Here is a 26,246-nt window from a genome sequence, read left to right on the forward strand (position 1 = left end):
ATGTGGGAGTCCAGCCAGGTGTGTGTTGGAATGGTCCAGTCTGGAGGTAAAAATGGCCGTGATAAGGGTTTCAGCAGCAGATGAGACACTCCTGAGACAGGGGTGAGGTCGGGTGATATTACGGAGGTGGAAACAGGCGATCTTAGTGATGGCACAGACATGAGGTCAGCAGCTCATTTCGAGATCAAATGTAACACCGAGGTTGTGAACAGACTGGTTTAATCTCACACTGTTCCCAGGGAGAGGGATGGAGTTGGTATCTGGGAAACGGAGATTGGAGCAGGGACTGAACACAGTGTCTTCAGTCTTCTCAGTATTTAATTGGAGTTAATTAGTCATCAGGAAGAGAAGCAGGAACCAGAATGGGCCATCAGACTGATCCCAGGTTTAATTTAGTTAGAGAGGGAGAGAAGGAAGGAAGGAAACTCTGGGACATTGGGAGAAACCACCTTCATAATCGCTCATTAAATCTCCACACAGTAAGTTTTGGACACAAGGTTAACATCTGCTATTCTGTATGGTCGGTCAGGGGGTTTCAGATTAATGTTTTGTCACGAGTAATCACTGAAGTGAATGATCAGACATATTGTCAACTCCAATTATAGAAATTTGTTAAAAAGATACAGAAAGAGTTGTCCAAAACTCTGTTTGGATTTCAGCACAGGGAGGAGGGAGAGTGTGTGGGACGGGGATTTGCAGCTTTGGGGGAACGAGAGGAAAAAATGTTCCATAGAATTGTCTGCTCTGAATTTCTATCCTGTTCTTACAGTGATGGCTCTTGTAAACTCCTTTTACAGATAATTAGAAGGGGAGGATTTTCAGGCAGGAAACTCAAACCAAACATCACATCAAGATCTGACACAGTCACTCGATTCATCAGGACCTGAATATCATCACCTTTGAATGTGGACGGAGAAACGTTTGTCTGTTCTGTCTGTAGGGAAAGATTTCAAACATCAGTGTGACTGGAAGAGCACCGAGACACACACACCCGAGTGAGAGTGTCCCACTGCACTGACTGGAAAGAGCTTTAACCAGTTACACAGCCTGAAATAACATCACACCATTCACAGTGGGGAGAAACTGTACACATGTTCTCTGTGTGGACGAGGCTTCAACTGATCATCAAACTTGGAGAGACACAGGGACACCTGGACCATGGAGAAACCGTGGAAATGTAAGGACTGTGGGAAAGGATTCAATTGTCCATCCAAACTGGAAATCCATCGACGCAGTCACACTGGGGAGCGGCCGTTCACCTGCTCTGAGTGTGGGAAGAGATTTACTCGGTTATCCCACCTGCTGACACACCAGCGAGTTCACACTGGAGAAAGACCATTCACCTGCTCCGAGTGTGGGAAGGGATTCACTCAGTCATCTCACCTAGTGAAGCACCAGCGAATTCACACTGAGCAGAGGCCATTCAGTTGTACTTCCTGTGGAAAGAGATTCAGGACTTCATCAAACCTCAACATACACCAGCGAGTTCACACTGGGGAGAGACCGTTCAACTGCTCCCAGTGTGGGAAGGAATTCACTCAGTCATCAAACCTGCGCACACACCAGCGAATTCACACAGGGGAAAGACCATTCACCTGCTCCGAGTGTGGGAAGGGATTCACTTGGTCATCAAGCCTGCTGACACACCAGCGAGTTCACACTGGAGAGAGACCATTCAACTGCACGGTATGTGGGAAAGGATTCACTGGGTCCTCTAACCTGCTGAAGCACCAGCGAATTCACACTGAGGAGAGGCCATTCAGTTGTACTTCCTGTGGAAAGAGATTCAGGACTTCATTGTACCTCAAAGTACACCAGCGAATTCACACTGGAGAGAGGCCTTTCACCTGCTCCGAGTGTGGGAATTTATTCACTAAGTCATCCAACCTGCTGAGACACCAGCGAGTTCACACTGGAGAGAGGCCATTCACCCGCTCTGAGTGTGGGAAGAAATTCACTCTGTTATCCAACCTGCTGAGACACCAGCGAGTTCACACTGGGGAGAGACCGTTCACCTGCTCCCAGTGTGGGAAGGGATTCACTCAGTTACCCACCCTGCTGAAACACCAGCGAATTCACACAAGGAGAGGCCGTTCCACTGTCCTTCCTGTGTAAAGAGATTCAGCCTTCATTCCACCTCAGTGTACACAAGTACATATTGGAGACAGGCCATTCACCTGCTCCGAGTGTGGAAAGGGGTTCACTCATTTGTCCAACCTGTTGACACACCAGCGAGTTCACAATGGGGAGATGCTGTTCACCTTCTCCGAATGTAGGAAGGGATTCACTTGGTCATCCCACCTGCTCAGACAGCAGTGAGTTCACAAGTGACAGCAGGGGTTGGATTCTGCTGTTATTGCTCCTGTTAATCACATCCAGAACTGAACCCTGTTCATTCTGACAGTTGTGGTTTGTTTCTATTGATGTTAATAATCCCTGTAACTGGGCTGAAGTTTAATATCTTGATGTCTGTTAAATAAATCAGTTTTGTTTCAAAATCTCAGAATGTCGAGTCCTTGATTTCTCCAGGATAAGAGGAGACTGATTGATGTCCTGTTCCCAACTGCTCCAATTTTGGATCTGGTCTCCTCTCTAACTCGAGATTCTTTCAGTTCTCAGACCTTTGGTTACTCTCATGGATACATTCCAGCTCCCCAAACCGCCCAGAGAGCCTTGGGATCCAGGGAAGTATCAGTGTTAAAAACAGAAAATTCTGGAAATAACCAATAATTTTCCAAATGCCAATTGATTTTGTCCTGGATTATTGTCTCCAGCCTTTCCCCACCATTAATGTGAAGCTGATTGTCCTGGAATTGCTGTGTTTTTGAACAGGGGTGTAACATTTACAATCTCTCAGTCCTTTGTCACCACTACTATATAAGGAGGATTGGAAGATTGTGACCAGAGCCTCCACAAGTTCCATGTGAAGGATGCTGTCTCTGACAGTGCAGCAGTCCCTCAGTGTCACCCTGGAGTGTCAGCCTAGATAATGTGCTCAGGTTTATTAATATTTCCTCTTGTTATTGATGTGGGTCATTAAGAAACAATGGACACTTATGATGTCATCCAGTCCCAGTGCAATGATGTCATCCAGTCCCAGTGCGATGATGTCATGAAGACTATACAATACCAGCGGAGCCTTAGTGGTGAAAACAGTTTTGTTCAAGATGGCAGCAAGTCCATTACTGATAGATCAGCAAATGGAATTAATGGGAAAGAAAGTGAGGCAGCTGATGAACATCAGGAATAGTGTTGTAAATTATGAGGATGAGAAACATGTACAGTATATGTCCCATCTCCCGACACTCTGCCCCATCTCCTGACACTCTGCCCCCATCTCCCGACACTCTGCCCCATCTCCTGACACTCTGTCCCCATCTCCCGACACTCTGTCCCCATCTCCCGACACGCTGCCCCCATCTCCCGACACTCTGCCCCCATCTCCCGACACTCTGCCCCCATCTCCCGACACTCTGCCCCCATCTCCCGACACTCTGCCCCGGTCTCCCGACACGCTGCCCCCATCTCCTGACACTCTCTCCCCGTCTCCCGACACCCTGCCCCCATCTCCCGACACTCTGCCCCATCTCCCGACACTCTGCCCCCATCTCCTGAGCAGCCTGTCTCTACCTCAGCTGAACCCACACAGGATGAACCTTGTTGAAACCAGAGGAAAGGACTGGGTGAGAAATTGTAATTCATCAAGGGTGTGCACATGGGGGTTTGACAAAATATTAAGTTTCCTGTTTATAACAATGAAACATAAAATGCATTGATTGGAACCACTTCCAGCTCTTGTCCATTCTGACATCCCGTGGGCCAGCTCACCCTCTCACTGGGTTCATGCTGAATGTCAATCCAGGCTGGGAGCCATTGGGTGGATGGGCAATGGGTGGATGAGTGGGTGAAGGAATGTTCAGTTCACAGGGAGGGGGATGGGGGAGGGAGGTTGGTGCTGGTGATGGGAAGTGTTCATTCTGAAGGAGTCCCACCTGAAACAGTGACCATTCATTTCTCACTTTCCAATGATGTTTGACCTGCTGTGTTTTTCTCTGAAACCCGGGATGGTCAAACTATGTCCCAAAGTTCAGATTTGGGCCTTGAGCCTGGGCTATGGGGCCCACATACATGGAGCGCCATTACCGGATGTCCTTCATCCCCGATTTTAATCACTCCACCATTGGTGGCCGGGCCTTCAGCTGTCTGGACCCTAAGCTGTTGAATTTCCTCCCTAAACCTCTCCACCTTTCTCATTCACTTCCCTCCTTACAGACAGTCCTTATAAACGACCTCTTTGACCAAACTTTTGGTTATCTGACTTAATATATCCTTATGCCCCTGTGAAACTCCTTGGGACAATTTATTATGTTAGAAGCGCGATATAAATTTAAGTTATTGTAGTTGTTTTTGTAGTTCAGTGAGATCTGTTCACTTACTGAGTAAATGAGCCTGTGTAAATATAACTCGGATAGACACAGCTTGTGTTATAGTTCAGTGAGATCTGATCACTTACTAAGTGACTGAGTCTGTATCAATGTAACTCAGATAGACACAGCTTGTGTCATAGTTCAGTGAGATCTGATCACTTACTGAGTGAATGAGTCTATTTAATGTAACTCAGGCACAGCACGTCTCATAGTTGGGAAAAGGTGATTCTTTCCAAACATTCAAAATTACCACAAAGCCATTAAAGAACATCTGTTGTGAGCTGAATTATTTGGTAGAATTAGAGTGAAGGAGTGGGATTGACCCACAGCCTGAGCCACCACTTTAAGGACAGGAAGAGAGGGAATCTGGAGAGGAGAAAAGAATTAGTAGGAGACCAGGCACTGAATGTGTAACAATGAGCAGAGAGGGGGAGGAGTGTGTGGGACAGGGATTTATAGATTTGGGGGAATGAAAGGAGAAAGAATGTCCCTTGGAACTAGCATTGTCTGTTCTGAATTTCTATCCTGTACTGACAGCGATGGCTTTTGTCAACTCTGTTTACAGGGGAGAGGATTTTCAAATGAAAAACTCAAAGCAAAAATCTTGATAAGATCTTATAGAATCACTGAATTCATACATCATCAGCCTCTGATTATCGAAGGAGAAATGTTTGTCTGTTCTGTCTGTGGGGGAAAAAAAAAATCATCAGTATGACTGGAAAATCACTGGGACACACACCCGAGTCAGAATCACATCTCGGGGTCAAACCTGACATCACGTGTGCAAAAGGTCTGGTTTACATTCAGACAGTTGCCAGGGAGAGAAATGGAGTTGGTAGCTCGGGAATGAAAATAATGGTTTCAGTCTTCCCAATATTCAATTGGAAGACATTTTTGCACATCCACCACTGGATATTAGACAAGCAGTCTGATAATTTAACAAAAGTGGAGAGAGGTGGTGGTGAGGCAGAGCTGGGCACTGTCAGTGTACATGTGATAACTGACACTGTGTTTTCAGATGATGTCGTTGTGGGGAGCGTGTTGATGAGAAATAAGAGGCCAAGGCTGGATCCTTTGGGGACACCAGAGGTAACTGTGGGAGTGGAAAGGGAAGTCATTACAAGTGATTCACTGACGATGGTTAGATAGAGAAGAATGGAACCAGGAGAGAGCAGCCCCACCCAGCTGGACAACAGTGGAGAGATATTGGAGCAGAATGGTGTGGTCAACCTTGTCAAAGGCTGCAGACACATCGAGAAGGATGAGAAGGGATAGTTTACCTTTGTCACAGTCACATAGGATGTCATTGGTGCTTTGATCTGTACAGTGGCAGGGTAGAAACCTGATTGGAGGGATTCGGACAGGGAGTTCTGGGAAAGATGGGAAAGGATTTGAGACATGACAACATTTTCAAGGACTTTGGAAAGGAAGTAGAGGCTGGAAATGGTGTAGTAGTCAAGGATGGTGGGGTCAAGGATTTGTTTATTGAGGAAGGGAATAATGATTAGAAGGAGAGGGGGGCAATAGCTGAAGAGAGAGAACTGTTAACAAGATCAGTAAACATGGGGAAGTTGGGGGATCAGCAGTTTATTGGGAATAGGGTCAATAGCAGGAGGTGGGTCTCATGGACAAGATGAGCACTGAAAGGCCATGTGGGGAGATGGGAGAGAAACTAAAGGAAGATGTGAGTTCAGGCTTGAACAAGGGGAACTTTGGAGACAGTTTGTCCCAGTGGGTTAGTGGAAGGGAGGGAAGCAGCAGAGGCAGCTGATCGGATTGTCTCAATCTTAGTGACAAAGAAGCTCAATGAGCTCCTCACACTTGTTGTTGGAGAAGAGGATGGTGGATACAGGGGAAATGGGAGCATTTCAAAATAAACTAACTTGTCTTCAAGATATTAAAACAGGGCTTCCCAAATTGTGGCTCGTGATCCCCAGTGATGAGATTTTGGGCTCGCAAGCTCTGAGGCATCCATGGCTGCCAGGGAGTTTGGACTGTCCCCTGTCAACTACGGCGGCCCCTTAAATCCTCACCTTTTCCTATTGGTGGACGAGCTCTAATGGCTGCTATCTGAGGCTTGATTGCTGCATAAAACGCCAGTGAAAAGGTAGGTGTTTGTTTTCTGTTCATCAACTCCCCCAATTCATTCGTCGTTACCGAACTAAGACAAACACATATCCTGGGGATTAAGATAGATGCAAAAAAGCTTTCTACCTCTTCTGTCATTTCAGCAGACGAAAGGAGGATCAGTCTGGTTTTGAGGGATGTCCATTCACCATTTCGAAAAGTATATTTTTAGGATTACTAAAGGTTTTATGAGCCATTAAATACTTGTAGAGGAGAAAGCACCTTTCTGCCTGTATATCACGCTAATAGCTTCTGTTGTATATAACTAAAACCCTATTGTAGTGATTATGATAAAAGCTGTATCTGTGTGTAATTGAAAGTCATTTATATGAAATATCCTGCACACGCAGAATTGGAACTTCAAGATTTTATTTAGTGAAGAATTATAGAGAGTTAAGAGAATTATTGAGTTAACTATACATGAGTCCAATTTACAATGTAGACTTTATAATCTGCTAATTTTTCATTGAGCAATTGCAAATATTTAGCTGCTTGAAGTACTTTCTGCAGAATAACAATTGTCCAAACTTTGCCTGAAGCCTCTTTCCCGCTCAACATCTCCTGTAATCCGCAGATTTTCACTCTAGGGTCACACCAAGTCTGAGTCATTAAAATGGGGTCTCACGGGGAAAGGTTTGGGAAGCGCTGGATTAATAGACTCAGCACCTTGTGTTTAACACAAAGCTGTTTTATTTGAATTTTATCTGGAGTGTACAAACATCAGCAGAAACAGATCTCAATGAACATGGTTCAGTCTTGGATGTGATTAACAGCAAAATCCAATAACTGTCATGACTCATGAACGCGCTGGTGTCTCAGCACATGGGATGAGGTAGTGAATCCCTTCCCACACTCGGAGCAGGTGAACGGTCTCTCCCCAGTGTGAACTCGCTGGTGTCTCAGCAGGTTGGATGATCGAGTGAATCCCTTTCCACACACGGAACAGGTGGACAGTCTATCCCCAGTGTGAACTCACTGGTGCATCAGAAGGTTGGATGCCTGAGTGAATCCCTTCCCGCATGCAGAGCAGATGAATGGTCTCTCCCCAGTGTGAACTCGCTGGTGCATCAGCAGGTTGGATGCCTGAGTGAATCTCTTCCCACACTGGGAGCAGGTGAATGGTCTCTCCCCTGTGTGAACTCGCTGGTGTGTTAGCAGGCTGGATGCATGAGTGAATCCCTTCCCACACATGGCACAGGTGAATGGTCTCTCTCCAGTGTGAGTGCGCCGATGAGTTTCCAGCTGAGACGGGTAGTTAAATTCCTTCCTACAATCCCCACATTTCCACGCCTTCTCCCCAGTGTGAACGGTGCTTTTTCCTTCCATGTTTGAAATCCGATGATCTTCAGCTTACGATAGACTGGGAAATTCTGTCAGATCCTGATGTGATGTTTAGTTTGAGTTTCCCGACTGCAAATCCTCCCCTTCTAATACCCTGTGAAATTGATTTAAAACAGAAAAAAGGGAGTGAGAGAGAACCCACAAAAACACAAAGGCAGGTTGTGAAATTGAGCTGAATGAATCTGGGAATTTGTGGGGCCGGCACGAGGAAAAAGTGACCATGAAAACTGCTGGATTGTCATAAAAACCCAACTGGTTCACTAATGTCCTTCAGGGAAGGGAACCTGCCACCCGGTCTGGACCTACACAAGAATCTGGCCTCGATTGGAGGAGAGAGAGAGAAAGATGGGAGTGGGTGAGAGCGAAATGAGAGAGAGAGAGAGAAAGGCAGGGGGTGAAGGAGAGGGATAAAAACAAAGTGCTGGAAAATCTCTGCAGATCTGGCAGCATCTGTGGAGAGAGAAACAGAGTTAAAGTTTCGAGACTGTATTACACTTCTTCGGAATTGGTGAAGCAGAGGGGATTTATATTTCTACAACTCAACCAGAACTTAGACAGAACCTCCCAAACCCTCAACCTCCACCACCCAGAAGGACCAGGGTTGCAGGTGTGTGTGAACATCATCACCTCCAAGTTCCCCTTCAAGTCACACACCATCCTGACTTGACTGACATCCAGTACTGGATAAGCAGAAATTCCCTTTATTTAAACATTGGGAAGATTGAAGCCATTGTCTTCAGTCCCCGCTACAAACTCCACTCCCTGATCACCGACTTCATCTCACTTCCTGGCAACTGTCTGAGGCTGAACCAGACTGTTCACAACCATGGTGAAATATTTCACCCCAAGATGAGCTTCCAACCACATATCCACATCATCACCAAGACCACCTATTTCCACCTCAGTAACATCGCCCGACTCCAGCCCAGTCTCAGCTCATCTGCTGCTGAAACTCTCATCCATTCCTTTGTTACCTCTAGACTTAACTATCCTAACGCACTCCCGGTTGGCCTCCCACATTCAACCTCCCTGTAATCTTGAGGTCATCCAAAACTCTGCTGCCATGTGCAAACTCTCACCAAATCTTGTTCACCCATCACCCCTGTGCTCACTGACCTACAAAGTTTCCAGGTTAAGAAACACCAAAATGTTCAATTTCTTATCCTTACTTTCACATTTTTCCATGGCCGCTCCCGAACTCATAAACCTCCATCAGTATCACAACCCTCCGAGATATCTGTACTGCTCTGATTCCAGCCTCCTGAGCATTCCTGATTTTAATCACTCCACCACTGGCAGCCATTTGTCAGTTTCCAAGGCCCCAAGCTCTCGAATTTCCTCCCTAAACCTCTCTACCTCTGGAAGTCCCCGGAATCACAGATGCCAGTCCTCAGCTAATTCCATTCACTCCACGTGATATCAAGAAACGGCTGAAGACACTAGACACTGCAAAGCCTATGGGCCCTGACAATATTCGGCCAATAGTACTGAAAACTTGTGCTCCGGAACCTTCAGCACCCCTGGCCAAGCTGTTCCAGTACAGCTACAACACTGGCATCTACCTGGCAAGTGGAAAATTGCACAGGTATGTCCTGTACACAAAAAGCAGCACAAATCTAACCCTGCCAATTACCGCCGCATCAGCCTATTCTTCATTATCAGTAAAGTAATGGAAGGGGTCATTAACAGTGCTATCAAGCGGCACTTGCTTAGCAATAACCTATTCACTGACGCCCAGTTTGGGTTCCGCCAGGGCCACTCAGCTCCTGATCTCATTGCAGCCTTGGTTCAAGCATGCACAAAAGAGTTGAACTCCCGAGGTGAGGTGAGAGTTACTGGCCTTGACATCAATGCTGCATAAGACCGAGTGTGGCATCAGGGGGCCCCAGCAAAACTGGAGTTGGTAGGAATCGGGGGGAAAATTCTCCGCTGGTTGGAGTCATACCTAGCACAAAGGAAGATGGTTGTGGTTGTTGGAGGTCAGTCATCTCAGTTCCAGGATATCACTGCAGGAGTTTCTCAGGGTAGTGTCCTCAGCCCAACCATCTTCAGCTGCTTTATCAATGACCTTCCTTCCATTATAAGGTCAGGAGTGGGGGCATTTTCTGATCATTGCACAATGTTCAGCACCATTCATGACTCCTCAGATCCTGAATAACTCCATCTTCAAATGCAGCAAGATCTGGGTGACATCCAGGCTTGGGCTGACAAGTGGCAAGTAACATTCACCCCACACAAGTGCCAGGCTATGACCATCTCCAACAAGAGATAATCTAACTATCGTCCCTTGATATTCAATGGCATTACCATCGCTGAATCCCCCACTATCAACATCCTGGGGGTTACCATTGACCTGAAACTCAACTGGACCAGCCATATAAATACTGTGGCTACAAGACCAGGTCAGAGGCTAGGAATCCTGTGGTGAGTAACTCACCCCCTGACTCCCCAAAACCTTTCCACCATCTACAAGTCAGGAGTGTGATGGAATACTCTCCAATTGCCTGGATGAGTACAGCTCCAACAACACTCATGAAGCTTGACACTGTCCAGGACAAAGCAGCCCACTTGATTGGCACCACATCCACAAACATTCAGTCCCTCCACCACCAATGCACTATAACAGCAGTGTGTACCATCTACAAGATGCAATGTAGGAACTCTAGGTCCTTAGAGAGTGTCTTACAAACCTACGACCACTACCATCTAGAAGGACAAGGGCAGCAGACACATGGGAACACCATCACCTGGAAGCTCCCCTCCAAGCCACTTGCCATCCTGACTTGGAAATATATCGCTGTTCCTTCACTGTCATTGGGTCAAAATGCTGGGATTCCTTCCCTAACAGCACTGTGGGCGTACTTACACTACGTGAACTCCAGTGGTTTAAGAAGGCAGCTCACCACCACCTTCTCAAGGGCAATTAGAGATGGTCAGTAAATGTTGGCCCAGCCAGTGAAGCCCACATCCCTTGGAAGAATTAAGAAGATTCCCTTTAAGAGTGACCTCTTTGACCAAGCTTTAGGTCACCTGCCCTAATATCTCTTCATGAGGCTCAGTGTCAAATGTTACTTTGTGACATTTCTGTGAAACGTCTTGGAGCATTATATCACGTTAAAAGTGTGATGAAACAAATTGTTGTTGTTGATTTGGACATATATCACTCTTCCTTCATCATCACTGGGTGAATAACCTGTGACTCCTTACCTAACAGCATTGTGGGATCACCTTCACCACACGGACTGCAGCGGTTCAAGAAGGTCAAACATCATCTTCCCCACAGGCAACTGTGGACTGGCAAAATATGCTCCTATCTGTGGAGAGGAAAACAGAGTAAACATTTCAGGGTGTGCAGAATGAATTAAAGGGACTAAAAATGTTGCAGAATTTGATGGTCAACATGAGCTCAGAGGTGGAAGAGAAATGGACTATTGCGCAGGAAAAACAATTCCTGACTACGAAAGGTACTGTGGGAAGATAAAGCTGGGAAGACAGCAGCACATGGTCAGGGGATGGGCAGCGGAGGTAACCTCATTGAGACACAGTCAGCAAAAGTAATAATTAAATACTAAACGTACCTAAAATACACCCAGTATTAGAGGCAGAGGAATTGGACAATAGCAGAGAAGACAGAGCTGAAACAGAGCAATGGATTGTGTTATAAATTCAATTCATCCTGGGTCCCTGCTAAATTAGCAACCTGTGGAGATTGTAACATTTAAGGTACAGGATGTTCCAATGCTTGTTACATTGGTTCCTGTCTAGTAACAAGGGTGGGATCCTCTGGGAGTGTTTTGATAGGACACCAGATCAGTTCTAGAGTCAGTGAACAGCTCTTCTTGAGGCAGTTATTTCCGGGAGTTGCCAGGCAATAGGTGCCACAGGAACAGGTAGAGGTCCCAGTTAAGTTGAGTTAAAAATTTAGAGAAAAGGCTGCAGGGAGCAGACTTTAACTAAAGAGGGCTGTTGAAGCAAAGGTACCCCTTTGGAGCAATGGTGTTCTGCTTGGCATGGCCATAAATCTCAGCTAGTGCAAGCTAGTGTTTGATTGTACTTGGGAATCCAGGAAGAAGGAATCTTGGAAAGTGAGACTGAAACTCTGCGAGGTGGGCCATTGTTAAGGCCATATGAGTGGGAATGACTTTTAGAGAGAATTCCAGGTGAGATCTTCGAAGCTGGAGATTGGAAACCCTCTTGAGAAAGACTAAGTTTCAGTGAGATTGGTTGACTCACAGTGGGACTAATGTCTGGGTGGATTGTAGAGAAATTCATGGAATCTCTTTTGGTTGCATCTGTCATTTACTCTGTAGTGTGGTGTGTCTCACCACAGTTCATCTGTTAATTCACATGTACCTCATACTTACCTTGAATGTTCGAGTATCAGAAACATATTGTAAATTGTTTTATCTTTCTGAACTTGTACAGTAAATTTTGTTTTATTGTTGTTCAAAACCCATGCAAACTTGTGGTCTTTTTCCAAAAGTAGGTGTCTTAAATCTCAACCTTCATCTACTTTAAACAAAATGCTATTGATTCCTCACCCGATCGCATGTGTGTCTGGCCAAGAATCGTAACAATATACATGGGATTCAGATCCACAGGAAAGAAGCCACACCAGCCGTTAACAGGATCCACACCAATTGGTCAAGTCAAAACTAAGACACAGGGCCTTTTCTTGCTGAGAAAGTTTGTTGACTTGGTTCACTGTCAACACTGCTCACCCACACCCAGTGTCCCAACTATCCCCTACTTCATTGTGTTCAAATACCCATCACCTGTTTACCTGAACAATCTTATTGACAAACCTTAACAATGTAACTGAGAAGGCATTCACACCAACCTCAGAGCCATGGAACTTTGCACAGACAACAGAGCATAGACAACAGAGCATAAAACCAAAATCTTTAAATTGTAGATGAATAGTCAAAAATACTCACCTGTGAAACAATTTTAAGGTTCAACTTTAAATTCTCCTGCTGGATCCTGCAGCTGGAAACATATCAGAAGCACTGGAGTCAGAGAAAAATCTCCCAGTGAGGAAATACCCGGGGAGTGGGATGATGTCACCGTGTAATTGTTGCTGTGTGATGATGTCACCGTGTAATTGTCGATGTGCGATGATGTCACCGTGTAATTGTCAATGTGCGATGATGTCACCGTGTAATTGTCGATGTGTGATGATGTCACACACACGGACACAGAACATCTGGGTCTGTGCAAACCAGTGATCACCACACATTGTGAAGGGTGTGAGGGTCCTTGAGAGGGTGCAGAGGAGATTTACCAGAATGGGTCGAGGGATGTGGGATATGAGCTGGAAGGTTTTGTTCTCCTTCAAGCAAAGGAGATTGAGGGAAATTTAATAAAGGTGTACAAGATTATGATAGGTTTAGATAAGGTAGATCACACAGTGCAGAAGAGGCCCTTTGGCCCATCGAGGCTGCACCAACATGTGAGAAACACCTGACCTAACTACCTAATCCCATTTACCAGCACTTGGCCCATAGCCTTGAATGTTATGACGTGTCAAGTGCTCATCCAGGTACTTTTCAAAAGGATGTGAGGCAGCCTGCCTCCACCACCCTCTCAGGCAGTGCATTCCAGACCGTCACAACCCTCTGGGTAAAAAAGTTTTTCCTCACATCCCCCCAAACCTGCTGCCCCTCACCTTGAACTTGTGTCCCCTCGTGACTGACCCTTCAACTAAGGGGAACAGCTGCTCCCTATCCACCTGTCCATGCCCCTCATAATCTCGTACACTTCAATCAGGTCACCCCTCAGTCTTCTCTGCTCCAACGAAAACAACCCAAGCCTATCCAACCTCTCTTCATAACTTAAATGTTTCATCCCAGGCAACATCCTGGTGAATCTCCTCTGCACTCCCTCCAGTGCAATCACATCCTTCCTATAATGTGGTGACCAGAAATGCACACAGTACTCCAGCTGTGGCCTCACCAAGGTTCTATATAACTCCAACATGACCTCCCAACTTTTGTATTCTATGCCTCGATTGATGAAGACAAGTGTCCCATATGCCTTTTTCACCACCCCACTAAGATGTCCCTCCGCCTTCAGAGATCTATGGACACATACGCCAAGGTCCCTTTGTTCCTCAGAACTTCCTGCTGTCATGCCGTTTATTGAATACTTCCTTGTCAAATTACTCCTTCAAAAGTGTATTGCCTCACACTTTTCAGGGTTAAATTCCATCTGCCACTTATCTTCCTGTAGCCCAAGACACTCAACCTCACTGTTAACCACCCGGCCAATCTTTGTGTCATCCGCAAACTTACTTATCCTACTCCCCACATGTCGTTTATATAAATGACGAATAATACGGGACCAAGCACACATTCCTGTGGTACGCCACTGGATTCCAGCCACTAAAGCAGCCTTCTGTCATCACCTCTGTCTTCTACACCTAAGCCAATTTTGAATCCAACTTAACAAATTACCCTGTCTCCCATGTGCATTTGCCTTCTTTATAAGTCTCCCATGTGGGATCTTGTCAAAGGCTTTGCTGAAATCCATATAAACTACATCAACCTCACTATCCCCATCTACACACCTTTTCACCTCCTCAAAAAATTCAAACAAATTTGTTAGGCATGACCTCCCTCTGACAAAGCTATGCTGACTTTCCCTGATCAAACCTTGCCTCTCCAAGTGGAGATAGATTCTCTCCTCCAGAATTTTCTCCAATATTTTCCCTGCCACTGACGTGTGACTCACTGGACTGTAGTTCCCTGTCTTATCTCTACAACCCTTCTTAAATAGCGGAACCACATTAACTGTTCTCCAGTCCTCTGGCACCTCCCCCTTGGCCAGAGGGGAATTAAAAATTTGGGTCAAAGCCTCTGTGATCTCCTCCCTTGCCTCCCTCAGCAGTCTGGGATACAAATCATCCAGACCTAGAGATTTGTCCACCTTTGAGCCTGCCAACACCTCCAAGACCTTGTCACTCCATATATCAATTTGCTCAAGAACCTCACAGTCTCTCTCCCTGAGTTCCATACCTTCATCCTCATTCTCTTGGGTGAAGACAGATGTGAAGTATTCGTTCAACACTCTAGCAATATCCCCTGGCTCCACCCATAGATTGTCCTCTGGCTCCACCCATAGGTTGCCCTCTTGGTCCCTAATGATAACGATAGTTAACGAAAAGCTGTTCCAATTAACTGATTGTAAAATGATTACGGGACACAGATTAAAGATTTTGGACAAGATCTGTAGGAGGAATGAGGAAGAAATTTTACACAGAGAGTGGTAATGACCTGGAACTCAATGATTACACTCTGAGGCCGATAATATCCAGGTCCTGAATTTCTATCCTGGACTGACAGTGACGTGTTTATGAAACGGTATATACAGAGCATGGGATGATCCAGGTCCTGATGAATCGGATGAATGGAATGACTCTGACAAATCTAAATGTGATGTTGGTCTTGACATTCCAGTCTGTAAATCCTCCCCTTCTAACCCCCCGTAAAAGGAGTTTCCAAAATCGATCCCTGTCAGTCCAGGATAGAAATACACAACATTCTCTCCTCCTGCTGCCTAGACCAGGATTATCGCGCATGCGCCCTGCTGCACATTGCCCCCTATAAAGATGGCGGCCGTTACCCCGGGCCTGGCGAAGGCAGAAATCCAGATATTTGCGGTCTGTTCTCTGCAAATACAAAACCGGTACCTTGTTATTTGGGGTCTGCGGCCTGAACTGTGTCTTTATGAAGCCTCCCTGCCCACTCCGCTGGCTCCATTCCGCCTCACACACTCACTAACTCTGTTAGTTTGCTCCACTCGTCATTCTCTCACCCGTTCTGAGCTGCTTCAGTCCAGTACTGCGCATGCTCATGAAACATACCGCAATGCGCATGCCCCAGCATACACCGTAATACGCATGTGCAGGGAGCTCCTGTTGTGAGGATAGGACACATTCTGCTCCCCTTTGAATGCTGGGTAGCCCCGCTGCCATTGAAAGTCCTTATTTCTGAATAGGAAATTATTATTTGTGATCCAGTGACGATTGAAGCCACAGGACCAAGATATAACAATGTTTTTTGATATCAATTGACTTAATAAAGTGCACTGGTCTTCCGCCATAGTTCTGTGCCAGGTGTAATTAACAGCAGAACAAATCCCTCGTTAAATGTGAACTCACTGGAATCTCAGGAGGCCATGTGAACAAGTGATTTTTCATTCCATACACAGAACATTTAAATTCTGTCATCAGTAAGAATGTAACCACTCAGCTGGTGAACGATCATTTCACGGTGTGATTTTACCCATAAGTTTCCAGCTCACACGGGGATCTCAAACCCATCGGATAATGAGTTCCACATTCTCAAAAATCTACAGTTATCAAATAGCGGGTGCTGTGAATCTGAAATTAAAATGGAAAATGCTGAAATTTTTAGCAGATCTGGTAGTACCGGTACAGGGAGGAATATAGCATCAGTGAACAGTCCTGAAAACGTAATTCTTCTCAATGCAGATGCTCCTAGATGTGCTGAGTGTTTCTGGCACATTCTGCATTATCTCTGGTGAATGAAAATTGATCATGATTTACACATTAGATTTATTAGTGACTAACTTATATTTATTTCCATCCATTCACTAGTGGAAACATCTTCCACGTGTCCATCCTGTCAAACCCTTTCACTATCCTAAAGTTCTCGGTCAGGTCATCTCTCACTCTCTTCTCCAAACAAAATCTTTGCAAACTGTTGAATCTTTGTTGATTGATATAACTTTCCAATTCTGGCATCATTCCAGTAAATCTGTTTTGCACCTTCCCCAGTGCTTCTCGATCCAATTCAACATAGGGAGACAGGGCTAATCTGAGCATCAACATCACTATTGCCCCAAATTCCTGTATGTTGGAAGGATCGGTATGGCAGTGGGAGAGAGGACTGTGGTCTCGAGATGACTGTTATTCATCATCCTCTATTTGAGAGATTATCGCACTAGAATATTTGGACACTAAGGGAATCAATGGATATGGGAATGGGGCAGGAAAGTGGAGTTGAGCTGAAAGATCATTTAATGGTGGAACAGGCTCAAAGAGCCATACGGTCTACCCCAGCTCCTATTTCTTGTTTTCTTATGAACATCGCTGTGAATCATTTCCATACAAGCACAGCAGATGCAGGGCCCGCTCTTCACCTCTTCCCTTCCCACATTCCAGGTCCCCAAACACACTTTCCAGGTGACACAATGAAAAAGGTCAGCGAACTAAAGCATTCCGTCCGCTTAGTCAACATGAAACTAAACTCATGATTAATTCCTCCTCAATAACAGGGAGTAGATCAATAGCACTACTACCGACCGAGCTGGTCGATTCCTAAAAGAAATAGCTGCTAGACTGGGTCTGTGACAAGTCGTGAGAGACTTTTCAAGAGGGAAAAATATACTTGACCTCATCCTCATCACTCCGTCTGCTGCAGACGCACCTTTCCATGATAGCGTCAGTAGGAGTCACCTCCTACGAAGTCGTTGTGGAGACGAAGTCCCATCTTCACATTGAGGACGCCCTCCATCATATGGTGCGGCATTACCATCGTGCTAAATAACATAGGTTTCGAACAGATCTAGAAACTCAAGGCTGGGCATCCTTGGGGCGCTGTGGACCAACGGCAGCAGCAGAATTGCACTCAACTGTAATCTGTAACCTTATGGCCTGGCAAACCCCCCCAACTCTACCAGTACCATTAAGCCAGGGGATCAACCCTGGTTCAATTAAGAGTGCAGGAGGGCATGCCAGGAGCAGCATCTGGCATACACAAAAATGAGATGTCAACCTGGTGAAGCTGCAACATAGGACTACTTGCAGACCAAACAGTGTAAATGATATGTGACAGACGGATCTAAGCGATTCCACAACCAATGGATCAGATCTAAGCTCTGCAGTCCTGCCACACTCAGTCGTGAATGGCGGTGGACAATTTAACAACTCACTAGAGGAGGAGGCTCTACAAATATCCCCATTAGTACTGAAAACCTGGACTCCAGAACTCGCTGCACCCATAGCCAAGCTGTTCCAGTACAGCCATAACACTCGCATGTCCCCAGCAATGTGGAAAATGGCCTGGGTGTGTCCTGTACACAAGGCATGATAAACCCAATCGGACCAATTACTGCTCTATCATTCTACTCTCGATCATCAACAATGTAATGAAAGGGGTCATCAACAGTGCAATCAAGTTGAACTTGCTTAGCAATAATCAGGTCACTGGTGCTCAATTTGGGTTTTGCCAGGATCACTCAGCTCCTGACCTCATTACAGCCTTCATTCAAACATGGACAAAACAGTTGAACTCCGGACGTAAGGTCAGCGTAACTGCCCTTGACATCAAGGCAGCACGTGACCGATTGTGGCATCAAAGAGCCCTAGCAAAACGGGAGTCAATGGAAATGAGGGGGGAAACTCTCCACTGGTTTGAGTCCTGGGTTGTGGTTGTTGGAGGTCAATCATCTCAACTCAGGACATCGTTGCAGGAGTTCCTCAGGATAGTGTCCTCGGCCCAACCATCTTTAGCTGCTTCATCAATGGCCTTCCTTCCATCATAAGGTCAGAAGTGGGGATGTTCTCTGATGATTGCACAATGTTCAGCACCATTCGTGACTCCTCAGGTCCTGAAATAATCCATGTCCAAATGTCCCAAGACCTGGAAAAACTTGGCGGATGGAATATAATTAGGGAATATGTGAGAGTATGCTATTTGACGGGAAGGATAGAGGAGCTGAATATTATTTAAGTGGAGAAAGACTGCAGAAGGCTGCAGCACAGAAGGATTTGAGAGTCCTTGTGCATGAATCCCAAAAAGCTAACATAAACGTTCAGCAGGTAATAGGGAAGGGAAATAGAATGTTGGTCTTAATTTCAAAGGGAATGGAGTATAAAAAAAGGGAAGTCTTGCCAAAACTATACAAGGCAGCAGTTAGACCGCCCCGAGAATACTGTGAACAATTTTGGTCCCCTTATCTAAGGAAAGATATTCTGGCACTGGAGGCAGCCCGGAGAAGATTCATTCTGTTGATCCCAGGTATGGAGGGATTTTCTTTTGAGGAGAGGTTGAGTAGGTTGGGCCTGTACTCATTGGAGTTTAGAAGAATGAGGGGCGACCTTATTGAAACATATAAGATTCTTCGAGGGCTTGACAGTGTAGATGCTGAGAGGTTGTTTCTCTTTGTGAGAGAGTCCAGGACTAGAGGGCATAATCTCAGAGTTAGGGGGTGCCCATTTAAAAAATAGATGAGGCAGAATTTCTTCTCTCAGAGGGTAGTGAATCTGTGGAATTCTTTACCACAGAGGGCTGTAGAGGCTGGGTCATTAAGTATATTCAAGGCTGAGATAGACAGATTTTTAATCAGTAAGGAAATCAAGGTTATGGGGACAAAGCAGGTAAGTGGAGTTGAGGATTATCAGATGAATGGCAGAGCAGACTCGATGGGCCAAATGGCCAGCTTCTGCTCCTAAATCTTATGGTCTTATGGACAATACCCAGGCTTGGTCTGGCAAGTGGTAAGTAACATTCATGCCACATAAGTGCCAGGCTATGACTATCTCCAACAAGAGAGAAGCTAAGCAACTCCCCTTGACATTCAAATGCATTACTACCATTTAATCTCCCATTATCAACATCCTGGGGTTACCATTTACCAGAAACTGAATTGGACCAGCCATATACATAGTCCGGCTACAAGAGCCAGTCAGAGGCGAGGATTCCTGCGGCGAATATCTCATCTCCTGACTCCCCAAAGCCTGTCCACAATCTACAAGGCACAAGTCAGGAGTGCGATGGAACACCCTCTACTTGCCAGGATGAGTGCAGCTCCAAAAACACTCAAGAGCTCAACACCATCCAGGACAAAGCAATGCACTGGATTGGCACCACATCCACAAACATTTATTCTACCCACCACCAACGCACAGTCGCAGCAGTATCTACCATCTCCAAGATGCACTGCAGAAACTCACCAAGGTTCCTTAGGCAGCACCTTCCAAACCCACGACCACTACCATCTAGAAGGACAAGGGCAGCAAACACACGGGAACACCACCACCTGGAAGTTCTCCTCCAAGTCACTCACCATCCTGGCTTGGAAATATCGCTGTTCCTTCACTGTCACTGGGTCAAAATCCTTGAACTTCCCCCTAACATCTCACAAATGAATTTTATAAAATTCAATTGTAAACACAAAGCTTCCAGCCGGGATTGAACCGGGGACTTTCTCATGTAAAGTAAAGGTGATAATCAGTGCACTAGGGAAATGAGTGTGAATCCCTCCCGGACAGAGGGGAACTGACCATCCATCTCTAGCTCTAATTCCCAAACAGAAAATGCTGCCAAGAATCACCAAGTCAGGCTGAGTCTTTGGCCGCACTCACTATTTGGTACCGTCACAATGCCCGGCTGATTGACGGCCGCTCTGGACCAATAGGAATAGGGGGCGGGACTGGAGAACCGAGCAGGTGCGGCTGGTCCTCCAACCAATCGGAGTGAATGAGGGAGGGACCGGGCTGGGAGTGAAGCATGCGCAGTGTGAGTAATGGTGACTGAGAGACGCTACTTTTTCGGATCCGGAATCGGTGAGTGTTTGAATGGCGGGGCGGAGGGAGCGATGGATCTGGCGGGTGGGCAGGGAGGCTTCGTAAACATGTTATGTAAACAGCAATCCCTGAAAAATAACTTTCCGGTCCTCGGGGTAAGCGTTTCCCCATTTGCACCGAGCGAGGCCGCAGCTTTCTCCAGTTACAGACCGGGGGTAACGGCCGCCATCTTTATTGGGGGAAAAGTGCATCAGGGCGCACGCGCCGCCGCCATCTTTATTGGGGGCAAAAGATCAAAATGTTGCAAAAGCTCAGCAGGTCTGACAGCATCTGTGTAGAGAGAGACAGAGTTCACGTCTCGAGTCCGTATGACTCTTCTCCAGAGCTAAGGAGAAGTAGAAATATCATGGACTTCACACTGTTTATGAGGGGTGAAGCAGGTGGAACAATGATATTCAGGTCCTGTTGAATCGAGTGAATCTGTCCAATCTTGGTGTGATGTTTGGTTTGAATTTCCCGTCTGCAAATCCTCACCAAGTCTCCTTAGGCAGCAGCTTCCAAACCCACGACCACTACCATCTAGAAGGACAAGGGCAGCAGATACATGGGAACACCATCACTTGTAAATTCCCCTCCAAGTCACTCACCATCCTGACTTGGAAATATATCTCCGTTCCATCAATGTCGCTGGGTCAAATTCCTGGAACTCCCTTCCCAACAGCACTGTGGGTGTACCTACACCACATGGAGTGCAGCGGTTCAAGAAGGCAGCTCCCCACCACCTTCTCAAGGGCAATGAGGCATAGGCAAGAAATGCTGGCGCAGCCAGCGATGCTCGCATCCCATGAATGAATTAAAATAAAATGCTGTAAAAAGGAGATTCCAAAAATTCCATCACTATCCAAGGGTTGGTGCAGGAGGGAGGGCTTTAGATTCCTGGATCAATGGGCCCATTTCTGGGGAAGTTTGGGCCAATACAAGTCTGACAGGTTGCACCTGGGCTGGAACAGGACCAACATCCTTGCGAGGGGGTTGCTAATGCTGTGGGTGGGGTGTTAAACTAACTTAGCAGTGGGATGGGTTACAGAGTGGAGGTATACTAGGCGTTATGCACAGACAAGGAAAGAAGGAAAAAATCAAGTCCATCTGGAAGGCAGAGCATATATTGTCAAGTTAAGGCACAAGGCAGCATGGCAAGGCTGGATGGCAACTATTTTAATGCAATGAGTCTTGTGAGTAAGGCCGATGAGTTGAGGGTGTTGATGAACACATGGGGATATGATATCATTGCTATAAAGGAGACATGGTTGAGGGAGGGGCAGGACTCACAGCTCAATACCCTAGTGTATGGAATCTTTGGGTGAGATGGGGGTGGGGGTGTAAAAGAGGAGGTGGGGTCACAATATTGATCAAGGAGTCAATTACAGCAATAAGGAGGGATGATATCTTAGAAGGTTCCTCAAATGAGGCCATATAGGAAGAACCTAAAAACAAAAAGGGGAAAATCACATTGCTGGGAGTCTACTATAGAACCCCAAACAGACAGTGAGAGATAGAAGGGCAGATATGTAGGCAAATCTCAGAGAAGTGTAAAAATGATAGGGTGATAATAGAAGGGGATTTCAACTTCCCCAATATTAACTGGGATCGACAAAGTGTGAAAGGTTTAGAGGGGGCTGAGTTCTTAAAATGTACCCAAGAGAGCTTTTTAAGCCAGCACATAGGAAGTCCTACGAGTGAGGCAGCAGTCCGAAGCCGGGCAAGTGGCAGGACTGTCTGTGGGGGAGCATTTCGGTGATAGTAACCATAATTGAGTAAGATTGAAGGTAGTTATGGAAAAGGCCAAAGATGATCTAGAAATAAAGATTCTGAATTGGGTGAAGGCTGATTTTAATATGATAAGACGAGATTTGGCCAAAGTGGACTGGGAGCAGCTACTTGTAGGAAAATCTACATCAGAGCGGTGGGAGTCATTCAAAAAGGAAATAGTGAGAGTGCAGGGCCAAAAATAAACCAAATTTCATAGGGAACAACAGTTTATACTGCATGAGAAAAGGGTGCTGATTGGATGGCCAGTCAGTTCTGATTGGTCATTGCTATGGAGAATGTTCCAGGTAGTTATCATCATGTGCTTTTGTTTAATTCAACAAAAGGTGCCATGCCTGGACTTGTTCCTTCTGCCTGCAGAGGACAGGTCCCTGTGTATGAATATATGTAGCTTCTAGCAAATGTAAGTGAGACACTTTATGAGCCTGACTGATAATCTTTGAAATTTGATGTTCTTGTGTCTGTCCTGATGAGTACAAGATTAAATGTTTTTAACAATACTCAAGTGCATTAAAGGGGGAAAGTGTGGTAGACAGATGGAGAGGTGTAGGGAGAGAATCTAAGAGCTTGGGGACAAGGGAACTGAAGGCACGGTCACTAATGGTGGAGTGATTAAAATAGGGAATGTACAAGGCCAGAATTAGAGCAGTGCAGATATCTCAGAGGGTTGTGGGTGCTGGAGGGGATTACAGAGATAGGGAGGGGCGAGGCCATGGAGGGATTTGAAAACAAGGATGAGAATTTTAGAATCAAGTTGTTGCTTGACTGGGAGCCAAGGCAGGTCAGGAAGCAAAGGGATGTTAGGGGAATGGGCCTCACTGTGAGTGAAGACATGGACAGAAGACTTTTGGATGGTGTTAAGTTTGCAGAGGGTAACGTGGGAGACCAGCCAGGAGTGTGTTGGAATAGTCGAGTTTGGAGGTAACAACGGCAGCGATGAGGGTTTCAGCAGCAGATTCACTGAGACAGGGTGAGGTTGGGTGATGTTACAGAGGTGGAAACAGGCGACCTTAGTGATGGCACAGATATGAGGTCAGAAACTCATCTCGAAATCAATTTTAACACCGTGGTTGTGAACAGACAGGTTTAATCTCAGACTGTTCCCAGGGAGACGGATGGAGTTGGTATCTGGGAAATGGAGATTGGAGCAGGCACTGAAAACAGTGTCTTCAGTCTTCTCAGTATTTAATTGGGGTTAATTAGTCATCAGGAAGAAAAGCAGGAACCAGAATGGGCCATGAGACTGATCCCAGGTTTAACTCAGTTAGAGAGGGAGAGAAGGAAGGAAGGAAACCCAGGGAGGTTTGGAGAAACCATCTTCACAATCGCTCATTAAATCTCCACACTGTGAGTTTTGGACACAAGGTTAACATCTGCTATTCTGTATGGTCGGTCAGGGGGTTTCAGATTAATGTTTTGTCACAAGTAATGACTGAAGTGTATGATTAAAAAAGTTGTTATCTCCAGTTGTACAAATTTGTTAAAAAGATACAGCATTGTCCAAAACTCTGGATTTCAGCGCAGGGAGGAGGGAGATTGTGTGGGACGGGGATTTGCAGCTTTGGGGGGAACAAGAGGGGAAAAAATGTTCCACAGGAACTAGAACTGTCTGTTCTGAATTTCTATTCTGTTCTTACAGTGATGACTTTTATAAACTCCTTTTACAGAGAATTAGAAGGGGATAATTTGCAGATGGGAAACTCAAACCAAACATCACTTCAAGATCTGACAGTCACTCAATTCATCAGGACCTGAGTATCATCGGAATTTGAATGTGAAGGGAGAAATGTTTGTCTGTTATGTCTGTGGGAAAATATTTCAAACATCAGTGTGACTGGAAAAGCACCGAGACACACACACACCCGAGTGAGAGTGTTCCAGTGAACTGACTGTGGAAAGAGCTTTAACCAGTTACACAGCCTGAAAAAACATCACACCATTCACAGCGGGAAGAAACCACACCGTGTTCTCTGTGTGGATGAGGCTTCAACTGATTATCAAACCTGGAGAGACACAGGGATACCTACACCATGGAGAAACCATGGAAATATGAGGACTGTGGGAAGGGATTCAATTACCCATCTTCGCTGGAAATCCACCGACGTACTCACACTGGAGAGAGACCGTTCACCTGCTCCAAGTGTGGGAAGGGATTCACTTGGTCATCCAGCCTGCTGAGACACCAGGGAGTTCACACTGGGGAGAGGCCATTCACCTGCTTTGAGTGTGGGAAGGGATTCACTCAGTCATCCTACCTGCTAATTCACCAGCGGCTTCACACTGGGGAGAAGTCATTCACCTGCCCTGTATGTGGGAAAGGCTTCACTGGGTCATCTGACCTGCTGAACCACCAGCGAATTCACACTGAGGAGAGGCCATTCCCTTGTACTTCCTGTGGAAAGAGATTCAGGTCTTGGAACAACCTCAAAGTACACCAGCGAGTTCACACTGGAGAGAGACCATTCACCTGCTCCAAGTGTGGGAAAGGATTTACTCAGTCATTCAACCTGCTGATCCACCAGCGAGTTCACACTGGAGAGAGACCATTCACCTGCTCCAAATGTGGGAAAGGATTCACTCAGTCATCCAACCTGCTGAAACACCAGCGAGTTCACACTGGAGAAAGACCATTCACCTGCTCCGAGTGTGGGAAGGGATTCACTCAGTCATCCAACCTGCTGAAACACCAGCGAGTTCACAACTGACTGCAGGAGTCCGATTTTGCTGTTATTGCTGCTGTGAATCACATCCAGGACGGAACCATGTTCATTCTGACAGTTGGGGTTTAAAGCCAGCTAGTCTGGGTGTTTTGATGTATAGTACTTTTGAGATGTTAATTAGATAAACATACGGAAGTTAAAAGGTAAAGTGTAAATTTGCATTTGTTCAATACAGCATTCAAGAGTGGGAATAAAACCTTGCACCTAGCTGGGAGACGCCAAGCAATGTGTTTAAATAACTAATAAAATTAGTGGGATGAAAATGTTATTGTTCGAAGATGTGACATTAAAAACCTAGGATGCAATGGAAAATTTACATTGAAATGGGAAGCCAGGTATAAACAGAAAGGAATTTGTGTGTGTAGGGCAGAGGCATTTAAGATCTAACCAGCCTGTAAGCCTACAACTGTGTCTGCAAAGGAACCAAATTGAAAGGAACCTCACATTTAATTTGTAAGGTCAAATGTGCTTTGCCTGGTATCCGTTTAAAGTCTATGGGTTATTGTTGCCTTGGTGAAGATTTACCTGGAGTGATTAATTTGGGGATTTGTTTAAAAGCCATTATGGTAGTAATTTGAGACATGTGTATGTGTTTAACTTGTTAAATTAATAAATGATTAATTTAGTTTTATATATAAAAAAACCTTTTGAGGCTTAGTGGTCTTATTCCTGAATTCAGAGCTGCATCTCAAACATACCAATTAAAAATATAGGTTATGACAGTTGCTCAAGTTTCCCTCTCGGATTTAAACAACTCAGTCTTTACCAACTGCTGTGTTATAACACCCAGTGACAGAGAAGGAACAGTGATATATTTCCAAATCAGGATGGTGAGTGGCTTGGAGGGGAATTTCCAGGTGGTGGTGCTCCCATGTGTCTGCTGCCTTTGCCTTTCTAGATGGTAGTAGTCATGGTTTTGGAAGGTGCTGTCTAAAAAGACTTGGTGAGCACCTTCTAAACCCAAAAATTAGGGTGTGAACAATTGGAAAAACGATGAGATGCCCTCGCTCACATGAAATATTGGGGTGGTCTCTCTCCAGTGTGACTGTGTTGCTCTGTCAGTATATGGGATAACCAACTTCATCTCTTCCCACATCCAGCTGCTGAGTGATCAGTCTGCAGTGTGAGTGATCCACGACTTTCTAGCTCAGACTGGAATTCAGTCCCTTCCCACATTCAACAACTTGCATTGATCTAGCACCTTAACAGTAGTAAAAATGCCCCAAACTGCTTCACAGGAGTCGTAACAGT

At 45.7% G+C, this 26,246-nt stretch overlaps 1 protein-coding gene across 1 annotated transcript; it reads left to right on the top strand.

Annotated features, from left to right (window-relative positions):
- On the top strand, positions 1-24,980 carry LOC144697663 (uncharacterized). The gene is made up of 4 exons (XM_078569682.1): positions 1-46; positions 1,331-1,524; positions 1,783-1,922; positions 24,482-24,980. The coding sequence occupies exons 1-4, from the start codon at positions 1-3 to the stop codon at positions 24,978-24,980; spliced, it is 879 nt and encodes a 292-aa protein (XP_078425808.1).
- Positions 24,981-26,246: the final 1,266 nt, after the last annotated feature.

Source organism: Cetorhinus maximus, chromosome 23 (genome assembly GCF_964194155.1).
Source record: "Cetorhinus maximus chromosome 23, sCetMax3.hap1.1, whole genome shotgun sequence".
Taxonomy (NCBI): Eukaryota; Metazoa; Chordata; class Chondrichthyes; order Lamniformes; family Cetorhinidae; genus Cetorhinus; species Cetorhinus maximus.